The 14,646-nt window shown below is 39.4% G+C and overlaps 1 protein-coding gene across 4 annotated transcripts in view; it reads right to left on the bottom strand.

Moving 5' to 3' along the window:
* The window catches only part of BLTP3B (bridge-like lipid transfer protein family member 3B), an 88,497-nt gene that overhangs the window by 25,813 nt on the left and 48,038 nt on the right, over positions 1 to 14,646 (bottom strand). For all 4 annotated transcript variants that reach the window (XM_074941828.1, XM_074941827.1, XM_074941830.1 and 1 more), the window contains 8 exons: positions 10,389 to 10,578; positions 8,500 to 8,640; positions 7,643 to 7,813; positions 6,112 to 6,292; positions 5,550 to 5,633; positions 3,057 to 3,239; positions 2,819 to 2,940; positions 509 to 650 (listed from right to left, as the gene is read on the bottom strand). In XM_074941828.1, coding sequence (XP_074797929.1) covers positions 509 to 650; positions 2,819 to 2,940; positions 3,057 to 3,239; positions 5,550 to 5,633; positions 6,112 to 6,292; positions 7,643 to 7,813; positions 8,500 to 8,640; positions 10,389 to 10,578 — 1,214 coding nt within the window. The remainder of the gene's footprint in view (positions 1 to 508; positions 651 to 2,818; positions 2,941 to 3,056; positions 3,240 to 5,549; positions 5,634 to 6,111; positions 6,293 to 7,642; positions 7,814 to 8,499; positions 8,641 to 10,388; positions 10,579 to 14,646) is intronic.

Raw genomic sequence — 14,646 nt, 5'->3', positions numbered from 1 at the left:
CACAGTTGAAGGAAAATGGCAGGACCAGAGAAGATCCTCTGTCCCGAGCATCATCCCCAGGAAGCCTGCTGGGATTTCCTTACATGAGAGAATGCTGAACCCTGTCACATGTTACTAAAATAACTCTAGCAGACCTTTTGTTACATCTTTGGTAGGTCTGCAATAGCTTGATTTCTTTTGTACAGCAGAGGAGTGCAAATGTTCAAAAAATGTATATATAGTAGAATCAGTATTTTATTTCCTGGTAAAAATGTCACGTTTTTGTACTTAAAAACATAGTATTTACAAAAATCAATGCTTTAAATGTGTTGCTAGGAGCAAACATCAGTAAAATAGTGAAGTATTATGTTAACAAAAGTAATTTCACAATTAATTCAGTGCAAAAAGCTTTTCACCATTTTTGAATGTCAAACTTGAATCAATATTTCCATTAGATCTCAAGCTACCATTAGGCTTCGCAAAAGGGAAAATAATGCAAGAGATTTATTTTACAGAACAAAAACCTTACTAGGATAGTCTTTTCCATCTGGATAGTAGTATTCAGTGAATTCAATATGAATAGCTGACATTTCTGGTGGAAGATAAAGTGACTTTTTATTGCAAGAAATCAGAGTTTTAGGGGAAGAACGACATTGGTCTGCTGTAGAGACCTGCAAAAGACAAATGTTCAGTTTTTTCAATATGTAACTATTTTTGTTAGTCATTAAAAATGCTTGATTCCGCCAGTGGTACAAGGGATAGTGCTACCTCACAGATGGGATCTGCAACACACTGAGCACTGGCATGGTAACCCCACTGATGTAGCTCCCCAATTGCACCCATCGCAGACAGCAATGCATACATGACTATCATGTAGTAGAGGCAGTCTGCATGCACTCATCTCCAAGGGAACACACAGAGGACAGAAGGGGCATGGTGATGGATGGAGTCAGGGCCTGGCACTATAGTCCCTGTGCATGTGTGTATGGGAAGCAGCAGGCGCCTGCAGCAGACAAGGGGATATCCACACAGACCAGAATCAGGCAAGGACCTGTAGGGACCCAGCAGCTTCACCAAGAACACCATGGACCAAAATACAGGCAGGTCTGCCAGAGAAGGGGTTTGCCTGAAAGATGGTCAGCCCATGGTGTTCCCAGCTCAGCCAGCTGGAGAGGTGACTATAGACAAAATTCCCCTCTCTCTGCACTATTCTGGAGTCATGTGCACTGCAGCTTGTGTGCCATCTCTCCAGGGGCAGGCTTTGGATCACATGCTGCTCTGCAGGGTGCTCAGTACGCTAATGCAGGGTTCTTTGGGCTCAGCAACACCCTGAGGTCCACATCACAGCAGAATCAAGTCCTAGTAGAACAACATCTCTCCACTTGTGCTTTCAACAACATAAATGTTAAACAAACTTTACATTAATTGCCTCCAAAGTAAATTATGCAACAATAGAAAAGTGTTACTTTTGGTACATAATTTATCTGGCTCTTCTGATCGCTCAAGATTTCTTTGAGTGTGGATTAATTTAAGAAATGTCTGCAAAACCAAAAACGCTTGCATCCAGTGCTTTTGTATGTCAGCTTCCTACCTTCAAAATAGCTGAAGTTTTGAATATACAATCCTGGTTGGTTTCTTTTTTATTAATTTTGCTTAAGTATAGTTGGAAATTATACACAAGTAAAATTGTATAAACCTCTCTCGCCCACTTAAAATATCTTAAATTTCATATGTCTGTATTAATACCTATAATCATTATAAATAATATGATGGCAAAATATAATTTCACAAATACAAAACTTAACTTTCACAAATACATCAACTTAAAATAAGTAGCTTCCTAGCTGTCCGACAAAAGCTGTGAAGTAATAATAGAGAGAGGGCAAAAAGAGAGAGTAAAGCAATTGAAAAGAAGCAAATTAAATTTAAAACTTCTATCAAACTAAGAAACAAACATTTCATAAAATAATTATGCAATTACTGAAGTGTATAAAAAAATTTCAAATCCAAATGTGAGATTCTGGTAGCACCCACCACTCTAACAGGGAGACTAGGGCAGGCACAGCATCAAAGGCCTGGGAAGGGGCAAGGTTAGGGTGGCTGGAAGATGCATTGACGGAGCACACATCTCAGGCATCCTCTGCTGGCAGGGTTACTATGGGACTTCAGCTGAAATTTAAAGCTGCCTTTCCAAGCAGAGCACCGCCCCAATATCATTGCCATTGTCGCCTGGAGATAAGTACTCCTCTGGTGCAGCTGCCCCCTTGCTATGCCTGTGAGAGTGAATCTGGACCTGAGAGAGTAATTAAAACAACAGCAAATAACAAAAAGAATGAATGTCAAAAAGTCCATTAAAAAAATATCACTGGAAGTAAAATATTAATAATGAAATGTTAATTCAGTTTAAACATGACACTGAAATAAATAAATTCAGCATATATTTAAACAGGGAATATGAACCCCTAAAAATGAGAAATCTAAAACTACATGCTAAACCAGTGAATCCCTGGAGTACTCTACATGACACAATGAAAGGGTAAGATTCTAAACTACAGCATCTGCAGGTGATGTCTTTATATGACAGCGATCCCTCGCAGATCCAAAGTCCTACTCTCATTAAATCAATGACAAAAATTCCATTGATATTAATTTTTTAATATCAAACAAGAGCAAGCCATAAAAGTCTAGTCCAATAATCGATACAGTCAATGGAAAGAGTCCTATTGACATCAATGGACTTTGGATCAGGCCCATAAAAATTATGGCTAATATATCAGAGGTAAAGCAGTTAAGGGACAAAGCGACCCCAAATTCACCAACTAGGGAGAAAAAAACATACCTGGTATATATTGAAATCTGCAAGTCTAACAACAACAGGACTGGACATGAGTTTATCCTTTGGTTGTTGGGGAGATACAGAAGCAGCCCTAGAAGTTCCTTTAGGTATCTGTTGGTCCTTGCCTGTAGGAAATAAGAATGGCAAAGTCATTTAAAAGAACTACCTCATTTAGGATACACTGCTGCCTCCAGTGAATATTAAATGTAAGCAATAAAACTTGTGAATAGAGACGAAGTACCTGTTTGTATGTTTGGAGGAGAACCATGAGGTGGGGATTTAGTAGGAGAATCTATATTATGATCCTTCACAGCCTGTTTAAGCAATTCAACATTGCTTTTGAACTCATCTAATAATTCTTGGGCCCATCCACTTCTGGTTTTGGTGGCATCACTATAATGCATCCAGTGACTGCAGTTGTCTCCTACAAGAGAGAGAGACATATGTGGCCCAAAACGAATACAAAATTTCCATTTGAAATATATTTCTAACAATTGAAAAAAAAATTTTTAACTTTTCAGATTTTCTTCAAAATGTAATCGCACTAAATCTTGTGACTATTCAGTAATGTAAATGGCAAGTAATAGCACTGACAAACTCCTCACAGACCTCAAGAATATAATTGCTCCCTGGCTTGAGCAGTTAGGCAATATTCAGGGCCTTGCTAGATTGTATCCATTAAGAGAAGAGATTGATAATACGAGTAAGGAATTTTTTTAGTGCCATCTACAAAGAATGTACTCAAAGTGCTGTTTCCTTGATCACAGTAGAAAGCAGTTTCCTTGATCACAATTTCCAGCTAAGTTCCCTCTAATCTGTGCGGCCGCCCAACAGGCTATCAAGCGCCGCACACTTCAGGTGTCCTCACCCCACTGCCGTGCTGCTCCTGTCCTCTGCTCCTAGGAGCCTCCTGCTTGCTGTGCGGGGGGGGGAGCTGAAGTCAGGGTGTCCCCCTCCCCTGTACCCCATCTCCACAGAGCGGCAGGGGGCACATGACAGGGCTCAGGATGTAGGGAGCTTGCTGGCAGCTGTTGCTGTGTCTGAACAAGCAGGCTTCAGACTGCTGAGTGCCGATCTACTTAGGGCAGCATACTTAAAGGGGCAGCGTGTGTCTCTCTCAGTGACACACACAAAAGAAGTGTGTCCCTCTCTCTCTCTCTCACACACAGTCTTTCACACTCACCTCCCAACACATACTTGTATTATTGCTGTTCTTGTTACTTGATACTTCTTTCAAAGTATCTTGATTTAGTTTTTTGACTGGTTTATGCATTTCATAATTTTTATTGCTCTATTTTTCTCTTATGAAATAATTGTTATTTCTTTCTTAATTTAATTCTTTGAGTAGTGAGTTCTACAATGCCTAAGTGGTTGGAGTAATTATTCCTATGGTAACTTTTTAAAATACATATTATATCTAGGTTTTTTGTTTCTTGTGGTGGCGCACATCTACACATTACCTCGATATGGTGCACATTCCACACATGGATGGAAAAAAATTAGAGGGAACACTGATTTCCAGCCTGCCTTTCCAGCAATTCCTGTGCCCCAAGGAGCACTGTCACTGCTCCCTCTCAGCGACATGTTCACAACTGCTTCTCTTGTTGTCAGTTTACTCTCTCTTGGCTTCTTCTGGTCCTTTTCTACCACTGACACACAACTGCAACCAACCAATTGCCCCAACTTCTGGCTTAGCTTCTGCTCAGGCCTTGCCATATTGGTCAATGTCTTGGCTTCTACTGTTCCAGCTATCACTACACAAAGGGGCATTTAATTCCTCTTTCACCTAGTCTGAACGAATGATACTTACTGTACCCATTTAACCAGGTCTGTGACTGATGGCAGCCATTAACACCTTCCAACACAACAATATCAATTCTTATCCAGCAACTCATATTAAAACAGAAATTTAGGGTAACTGTAGCTCAGACAGAATTTCTCAATTTCTTCTCCTCCAAGACAAACAATAGAAATACACTGCTTGCCCTGGTCATGTAAGAAGGTCCACTATATCAAGTTGTAGCTAATCCCAAATTTAAAGGTATCTTTTGGCCAAAATTTAGTAATGGACACTAAAGAAAAAAATGATCTTTTAATGTTTAGATTTCTGGAAAAATCTATTAGCCAAAAATGATTGGCAACAAATCCTAGTCTGGAATTTACTACTAGCAATTCAAGCTTCAATTTTGGTGCCAGTCAATCAATTCTTCCATGACTTAATATGACGGCTGCATGGCAAGCTCATTGCATTTCCATAGTAGCACACTAACAAAAGTAAGTGCACTAAAGAAATTCTGGGGAATCTCTGTACCACACTTGTAGAATCAAGTGCGGAATCAACAACAAAAAAAAGTTTGGGAACTGCTCGTCTAGTAGATTGTATCTTGCTCTCCCTTAAATTTCAAATTAATACATTCAAATCCTGAGGTCCTCTTTCTTCACATGAAATAAATAGATTACAATGTTCCAACACAACTGTATTTATGTCCAAAGTATTTTGTTAATTAAAGAGTTATGCTTGAAATAGCTAGTGTATAAAATCTTGGTTCAGTTCTCAGTATTTTTATTCCACATGTAATGGATATGAATGTACTGAACTGACCTTAAAAGTATATATTTCAAATACTTGTATGTAGAAATATTATTGCCCACATCTTCTGTACATTTGACTAATTTTTATCTTTAAAACCAAAATACAATTACTAAATATACTAATAAATATTAATTCACATACCTGCTTTGTGAAAAGGGTAGTAGTCCACAGTTAAATGGCTAAAGGAAATCTGCATAGCTCCTCCTGTAATACTTCTGTTTGATTCTGTAAAAGAAAGCAATATTTAGCAATGTAGATGCCTGACCTACATCAGTAAATTTTCACTTTTTCATTACAGTGAATCACCACGGCGAAAAGTATTGGATCAAAAAATGAGGTATCACAAAAATAACTTTGCATTAGTGTATCCTGGCCTAAATGGCCAGGATGGGCTCCCAATGCCTAAGATAAGGCCCATAAATTTGTAGCTGGTAAATCTGGTGCTACTATCAAGGAAATACTTTTGAAAAATCCTGGTTCTTTAATTACTATTAATCTCTTCTATGTCCATTAAATATAAAGCAGCCTGCTATACAATAGAAAAAAATGACCATGTGGCTGTTTGGATGTACATTTGTATATAGTTTTATTCTGGTCATTTAAGAGAGACTATACAAACATTAATAGACTTCTCAATCTCTCTTCTAATTTACAATAAGTTTGAGGATATCAAAACAATTTTGGAAAAGGAAATTTTTGTTACCTTTTTCTTTAGAGTGAATATCGTCACAAATATGCAGGTCCAAATGAGAAATTACTAAGTGATGAGAAGTCTCCTTAACATCAAAATCACTGAACAGTTTTACAATTGCATCATTTTGATCAGGTGCTGCTGAAGCCTGGTGTGCTTTCACTTGCTGAGGGGTTGGTACAGGGGTGGAACTCTGAAAAAATTAAGTCACATAACTTTAGAGAAACTTTTCCTTAAAGCATGAACTTCAAACATTTTAACACTGAAATGTAAAAACAATTCTAGGGGGAGATTTTCACAGGCACAAGTAGCAGTTAGGTTCCCAACTCCCTCTGAAAGTCAATGGGAGATAGATGCCCAACTGTTGTATGTGCCTTGGAAAATCTCACCCCTAATTACTGATTAAGGCAGTGCACTTCCTGCAAGTACTCAACGCCGGCAACTTCATTTAATCAGCCTTCATAGTAACATCTTTTCATGTCTTTTTTCTTATCACGTCTACCACTTATCAGTGCTACTTATGCTTGAGAGCTTGCTCCCTTACAGTACATCTACTACTACTTGATTTTGCAGTCACATCTGATCGGCCAAATCTTACTCTGTTTGGGAAGGTCCCCCAACTCAGCAGGATTTCTGCTGTATGATGTTGAGAGAGAGTGATAAATGATTTATATAGCTGGTGTACAGAGAGTGTTCCCCAACTCGTCCCTGTGCCAGCCTGCTACGTGTCCGTGCAGTAAGGTTGGATGGAAGAGTGTGAAAGTGGATTTGTCAGTATGCAGATTCACTGGCCATTATTATTCACTGAGGGACACTCTGAGTACTTCAACCTCAGACCACAGTAGTGGTGTTAGGGAAGTATCTGTGCTTCTTCATGGACAGCAAAAGGAGGAAAAAAGATTCCAAAGCCCAGCTAGCCTGTCTTGCTATGTATGTTAGAGGATGTGGAGGTTTTCAGCATAATACGATATTCTATTTGTGACATCATAATCACTTCCACGGTAACAGATTATGATATCAAATATAGACTTATGATTTCACTCCAAGTTCAAACAAGAGAGGCTAGGTTGTCAGGGGAAAAGCTTGTATTAAAACATAATTTTTCAGTAACACTAAAGGGAAATACCAGTGTGTACCAGTACTTCTAAATTTTGTGTAAGTATCCTCCCTCTCTCTCAAAATTTGCTCTAGTGTGTAAGTCTCTCTTTAAACATATTTTGGAATTCAAAAGCAGAAAATGGTTCCAATTGTAAATGCAACACTATACACCACATTTAGTCAACTGTTGAAATAAATACAGATGTTTAAATATTCCATATATATGATTTAATAAATAGAATTTACTTCCTTGTCATGATACTCAGAATTGACCGATCTTACAATAACTTTTAGTATGATTTAAGATGCAAAATCTGACCCTCTTGATCAAAAATGAATAACCTAAGAGCTCTCCAAAATAAATTAAACCAACTAATTGTTTATTATGCTGTTTTAGAGTATCTGTATTTACTAAAAACTTTACTATGACAACCAATTAGCTTACCTGTGTGGGTTCAGAAGCCAAACTTTTTCTTTGTTCGGTTGATTTCTCTATTGCTTCACTAAGAGATTTGGCATATTGTACCATAGCTTTCAACTGGGAATCAGTTAAAACCCATAGCAAATCATCTAGTATTAGAACCAGTTTTGATGCCACTACATTGCAATCCTTTAACTGTTAAATAAATGAAAATGAATTTTAAAAATTTAAATGGGAATATTGCATTTGATGTAAGAAATGGGTATTTGAAAAGAAATAAGTTAAAATGCAAAGGACGTGGTACACAAGAAATGTGACACTTTTTCCATAAGATTACATTAATATTTCTTTTTAAGTGTGATTTGCCTACTAAGTAAAAATGACTGTAAAATAGTATTATGAAGTTCTATGTTTGTCTCTCAAGGATTTTCATATCAAATATGCTCAATTTACAAATAAAAAGATGCTGTTTTCTAAGTGCTAACTCTGCAAACTCAACCTAAACCCTGAGAAGTAAAGCTGAATTCTTTCCTCATTACACATCATCACAAATAAAGGCAATACAGGCCAAATTAGACCATTAGCTAAACCTATATAACCCCGTGGTCTTCACATTTTGCCTGCTCTATTTCTTGTCCATTGCATAGGTCTAACTACTGTAATCACAACTTGGTAAACTATTCTATTTATGATGATGCTTCCTCAGAAAAATAAAATGAAATATCTTAAATTTACAGAGTGCCACATTTTATGTAGTCCAAGTGCAGAATCTCTGTTGTGTGCTTATCTATACAAAGTGCTTTGTAAAAATAAATGTCAAATACAAAAACAAATGAAAGAATTTATAAATATATCACAGATTCACAAGTTTTCAAATTTACCCTTCTTTTAAGTGTAACCCTGATTTTTGATTGGTTAGTAATTAGTCGAACTGGAGCACTCATGATTTCATGCTGAGAACTCTGGATTGCATCCGCTTCTATTCTGATCATTTGCCAGTTGATCTCTTTAAAAGTTAATACCTAAAACAAAACAAAGCCTGTTAATTTAATATGCCAATTTATTTGCCAGTAAGAATAAGAAAGTTTTATGGAGTTTTAGTAGCAACAGAAAAGGCATGTTCCATTTGCATATTCCGACTAAAACTGTTGGTAATTAGAGCTCTGACCCTTCAACTGACTCTGCACCGGTACTCCCTTGCACCCACCAACACAGTCACTTTTAAGATCAGGGATTTTTTTATATTTTTCATAGTGAATTTAATTATAAAGTCTGTTCATTCACATTCAATTGCATTTTTTTAAAAGGTCTTATGCTGGTTTCTTCTGTGGATTGGACTCCTCAAGTAGCCTCAAAATGTTCAATTCTAGTGCTGTTGGTTAGTTCGGGGAAGCGGAGAGGTTTGATGGCAGACTTTTTTTTAATTAAAGAGAATTACTACAAACATTATGGATCCCACTGAGCGAATAACTCTGAGTTGATGAGGGATACAACAGGCAAGGAGTCAGATGAAGATGCAGAAAACTAATCCTACCTTCTTTAAGACCACATAGAGCAAATGGAATAGACAGGCATTTTCATTGCTTAAATACAAGTAATTTTGTTCAGCAAAATTCCCCATAAGCATAAGGGATTTAAATGTAAAAGTGTTTGTTGTCATACTGAGAGACTTAGGAATGACACATTCAAAACCTATTCAGGGTTATGAACCTCTTAATGCCTAGACTAAAAATTAGGTAGTCTACAAGCTAGGATTATAAAATAGTGTACATGTGTATATACACAACAAAAGCCATGTACTAAAGAATTCCTCAGCTCAACATACATTTTAAGCAAATAACGTGGATTTCAAAAATCCACAGTTATAGATACAAACTCTCATTAACAGGTCATGAATTTACATATAAGCTACAAGAGGTACACTGGGTAAAGAGTAAAAAGGGGGAGTTAAGATTTGTCTGGATGACTAATTTTGATCTTCTCAGATAACATTTGTTGGGTTTTTAAGATCATTACTATGTTCACTTTGGGTTTCTGCCCTTACGTAAATGATAGACATCAGTCACTTTAACTCTGGCTGAAAGTTTTTTGGCTGGGAGTAACCAATTCTAAATAAAACAATAAGGTCAAAGTTCAAAATATGAAGTCCACCTGACTTATAACCAAACATATGTTAGAGAAAATCATTTTTCAATATAAACGTGCTACTCTTAGTCTAACTTTGAGCTCAATTGCACATTATTATTTTGGGTATTGGGCAGAAAACAAAAGAAGGGTATCCATTAATCTAGTACTTTTATAATTTTTAAAAATTAAAATACCTTGCTACTTGCACTAGCAATTAGGAGATATTGGAATGGTTTAATTTGACTATTAAGAGTACAGTATACTAGTAAATTCCAACAAAGAAATAACTTGGTTAGAAATGAGTTAAGGTTGCTTAAGGAGAACATTCACCCACGCAAATCCTTAAAAGCAAGGAAATGTCCAAGTAAGAGATCTTTCTTTAGTACACCCCCACATCTCATATTCACTACCTTCACTGACAGATTCCACTCTTCTATAAACAACCCTCAAGGCTGCTCTAGTTTACAACTGTTGCCCACAGCCCTGGGGGCAACTGGGAACAGCTGAAACTAGTTGGAGTGCACAAGTCCTCCAGCCACACCCAGGGCACATTCCTTTGATTGTTTAAAATCATAAAGTCACAATTTAATTACCTTCCTTACTACAAAGTTGACAAAAGCAAATAGCAAAAAGTATTCTTTACCTCTCCATGCTGAGATTCTTGTATTCGAGTAAATCTTAGATCACCATGTTCCCAGGTTGCATTTACACTATATATTCTCAACTGGGAAAGTTCAAATGAAGCATTAAAAGCTTTCGCTCCAATCCGGATTATAATGGAGTTCACAGAAACAGAAATTCCTTCTACCACTTTTTCAGCAAAGCTATATTCACTGGAAAGTGAAATGCCAAGATTTAAATTACAGATCTAATGTTAAGTGCATAAAGTGATACTTATTAAGCAATAAGACATGAAACACACCATACAATACAAAACTTGTAGTGCACCCCATCCCATTCATAAATTTTCATTAAATATATTTAACTGAAAAATTTGTAATAAAAGTATAATCTCTATTGTATGTTCCTAATTTAAAATTAACGACTAAACAATTTTTCATGCAGTTGAACTTCAATCAAGCGTAACACATGCAAGTTTCCATTTTAAATGTTACAGTAGTCTTCAGCATTATTCACCAACCTAGCATCTACTTATGTATATTTAAGGAAAAATTAATGTCAAATGAATTAACATTATTAATAACACCACAATAGCATATTAGCCTTGCTAATATTTATCTGTACAACAAAGCTTATTAAAGCTATAATTACTTTTAAACATTATGCTTTTTTGTGTGAGGTGAGGATGGGAAGGCATAATATAGGCAAACTGTGCTTTAAAAAAAAAAAGAAAAAGAAAAAGATATCCAAAAATGGTTAAGTGCATATACTCAAGCAGCTGAATTTCAAGATTAAAGGGACATTTTGTTTAAAACTTGTTTTTAAAGGAAATTTTCTTATTTATGTTATGAATAATGCCTTGCATTACTAAAAATTTTAAAAATCCAATTTATTTTCACCATTTTTCCTTTTAAATACTAAAGCTTTCAGTCAGCTTAGACAGTTAAAGTAGTTTGCAGCCTTTTATTCTTTTACAGTGCTCTAAATAGTAAATAGAACCTATAAGGGTTATTAATGTAGGTCCCAGCCCTGCAACCAGACTGATGCAGGCAAATCCTGTGTCAAGGTGAGCCAGCTCTCTAAGGATATGTCTAATGCTTCTGGGAGCGAGCCTCCCAACCCAGGTCCACAGACTTGTGTTAGCACCCTAAGGTGAGTTCCGTTCAAACAAGTCTGCCAACCCAGGCTGGGAGGCCCACTCCTAGGTGCAGTGTAGCCATACCCTAAAGGGGTTGACATAAGCAGATCCAATTAAATGACTGGGACCACAATTATACCTGTATATACAGTAAAAGCTTTGTTATCCAGCATGTTGGGAGAATGGGGGGTGCCAGTAAGTAAAATATTCTGGTTAACTAAGAGGGATGGAGTCGGGTGTGGGAGGGGGTGTGGGCTCTGGGAGGGAGTTTGGGTGTAGGAGGGGGCTCAGAGTGCCAGATCCGTGCAGTGGTCACGTGGGGCGGCTCCCCGCAAGTGGCGACATGTCCCTGGTGCTCCTAGGTGGAGCTGCGGCTAGGAGGCTCTGCACCCTGCCTCCGCCCCTGCAGCTCCCATTGTCCGCAGTTCCTAACCAATGGGAGCTGTGGAGCTTGCCACTTGGGTCATCAAAAGCCACTGCAATAGCTTGAATGAAGCCTCAAATGTCCCTGGAGTGGAGATGCCTGAGCCAGGGCCTCCCCAGTAAGAAAGCTGATAACCCCACTCAGTCATGGTCAGTAGTGTAGGACTACGGGCATAGCAGAAACAGGAACTGACACTGATTTAGGAATCCACAAAATTTGTTGCAATCATCTTTAAACTTGTCATGCAGGGGAACGTTGGCCTTGTGGGGAGCAGAGGTAAGAGCTGAAGGTTCCACGGCTTGAGCTTGCAGGACGAACCAGGGGGATGAGGTGGATGAGGCTTTCTTCCGGCAACTCACGGAAGCTACTAGATCGCATGCCCTGATTCTCATGGGTGACTTTAATTTTCCTGATATCTGCTGGGAGAGCAATACAGCGGTGCATAGACAATCCAGGAAGTTTTTGGAAAGCGTAGGGGACAATTTCCTGGCGCAAGTGCTAGGGGAGCCAACTGGGGGGGCGCTTTTCTTGACCTGCTGCTCACAAACCGGGTAGAATTAGTGGGGGAAGCAAAAGTGGATGGGAATCTGGGAGGCAGTGACCATGAGTTGGTTGAGTTCAGGATCCTGACGCAGGGAAGAAAGGTAAGCAGCAGGATACGGACCCTGGACTTCAGGAAAGCAGACTTCGACTCCCTCAGGGAACAGATGGCCAGGATCCCCTGGGGGACTAACATGAAGGGGAAGGGAGTCCAGGAGAGCTGGCTGTATTTCAAGGAATCCCTGTTGAGGTTACAGGGACAAACCATCCCGATGAGTCGAAAGAATAGTAAATATGGCAGGCGACCAGCTTGGCTTAATGGTGAAATCCTAGCGGATCTCAAACATAAAAAAGAAGCTTACAAGAAGTGGAAGGTTGGACATATGACCAGGGAAGAGTATAAAAATATTGCTCGGGCATGTAGGAAAGATATCAGGAGGGCCAAATCGCACCTGGAGCTGCAGCTAGCAAGAGATGTCAAGAGTAACAAGAAGGGTTTCTTCAGGTATGTTGGCAACAAGAAGAAAGCCAAGGAAAGTGTGGGCCCCTTACTGAATGAGGGAGGCAACCTAGTGACAGAGGATGTGGAAAAAGCTAATGTACTCAATGCTTTTTTTGCCTCTGTTTTCACTAACAAGGTCAGCTCCCAGACTGCTGCGCTGGGCATCACAGAATGGGAAAGAGATGGCCAGCCCTCTGTGGAGATAGAGGTGGTTAGGGACTATTTAGAAAAGCTGGACGTGCACAAGTCCATGGGGCCGGACGAGTTGCATCCGAGAGTGCTGAAGGAATTGGCGGCTGTGATTGCAGAGCCCTTGGCCATTATCTTTGAAAACTCGTGGCGAACGGGGGAAGTCCCGGATGACTGGAAAAAGGCTAATGTAGTGCCAATCTTTAAAAAAGGGAAGAAGGAGGATCCTGGGAACTACAGGCCAGTCAGCCTCACCTCAGTCCCTGGAAAAATCATGGAGCAGGTCCTCAAAGAATCAATCCTGAAGCACTTACATGAGAGGAAAGTGATCAGGAACAGTCAGCATGGGTTCACCAAGGGAAGGTCATGCCTGACTAACCTAATCGCCTTTTATGATGAGATTACTGGTTCTGTGGATGAAGGGAAAGCAGTGGATGTATTGTTTCTTGACTTTAGCAAAGCTTTTGACACGGTCTCCCACAGTATTCTTGTCAGCAAGATAAGGAAGTATGGGCTGGATGAATGCACTATAAGGTGGGTAGAAAGCTGGCTAGATTGTCGGGCTCAACGGGTAGTGATCAATGGCTCCATGTCTAGTTGGCAGCCGGTGTCAAGTGGTGTGCCCCAGGGGTCGGTCCTGGGGCCGGTTTTGTTCAATATCTTCATAAATGATCTGGAGGATGGTGTGGATTGCACTCTCAGCAAATTTGCGGATGATACTAAACTGGGAGGAGTGGTAGATACGCTGGAGGGGAGGGATAGGATACAGAAGGACCTAGACAAATTAGAGGATTGGGCCAAAAGAAATCTGATGAGGTTCAATAAGGATAAGTGCAGGGTCCTGCACTTAGGATGGAAGAATCCAATGCACCGCTACAGACTAGGGACCGAATGGCTAGGCAGCAGTTCTGCAGAAAAGGACCTAGGGGTGACAGTGGACGAGAAGCTGGATATGAGTCAACAGTGTGCCCTTGTTGCCAAGAAGGCCAATGGCATTTTGGGATGTATAAGTAGGGGCATAGCGAGCAGATCGAGGGACGTGATCGTTCCCCTCTATTCGACACTGGTGAGGCCTCATCTGGAGTACTGTGTCCAGTTTTGGGCCCCACACTACAAGAAGGATGTGGAGAAATTGGAGAGAGTCCAGCGAAGGGCAACAAAAATGATTAGGGGTCTAGAGCACATGACTTATGAAGAGAGGCTGAGGGAGCTGGGATTGTTTAGTCTGCAGAAGAGAAGAATGAGGGGGGATTTGATAGCTGCTTTCAACTACCTGAAAGGGGGTTCCAAAGAGGATGGCTCTAGACTGTTCTCAATGGTAGCAGATGACAGAACGAGGAGTAATGGTCTCAAGTTGCAATGGGGGAGGTTTAGATTGGATATTAGGAAAAACTTTTTCACTAAGAGGGTGGTGAAACACTGGAATGCGTTACCTAGGGAGGTGGTAGAATCTCCTTCCTTAGAGGTTTTTAAGGTCAGGCTTGACA

Source organism: Natator depressus, chromosome 1 (assembly GCF_965152275.1).
Source record: "Natator depressus isolate rNatDep1 chromosome 1, rNatDep2.hap1, whole genome shotgun sequence".
NCBI classification, from domain to species: domain Eukaryota; kingdom Metazoa; phylum Chordata; order Testudines; family Cheloniidae; genus Natator; species Natator depressus.
This window is presented reverse-complemented; position numbering and strand designations above follow the sequence as displayed.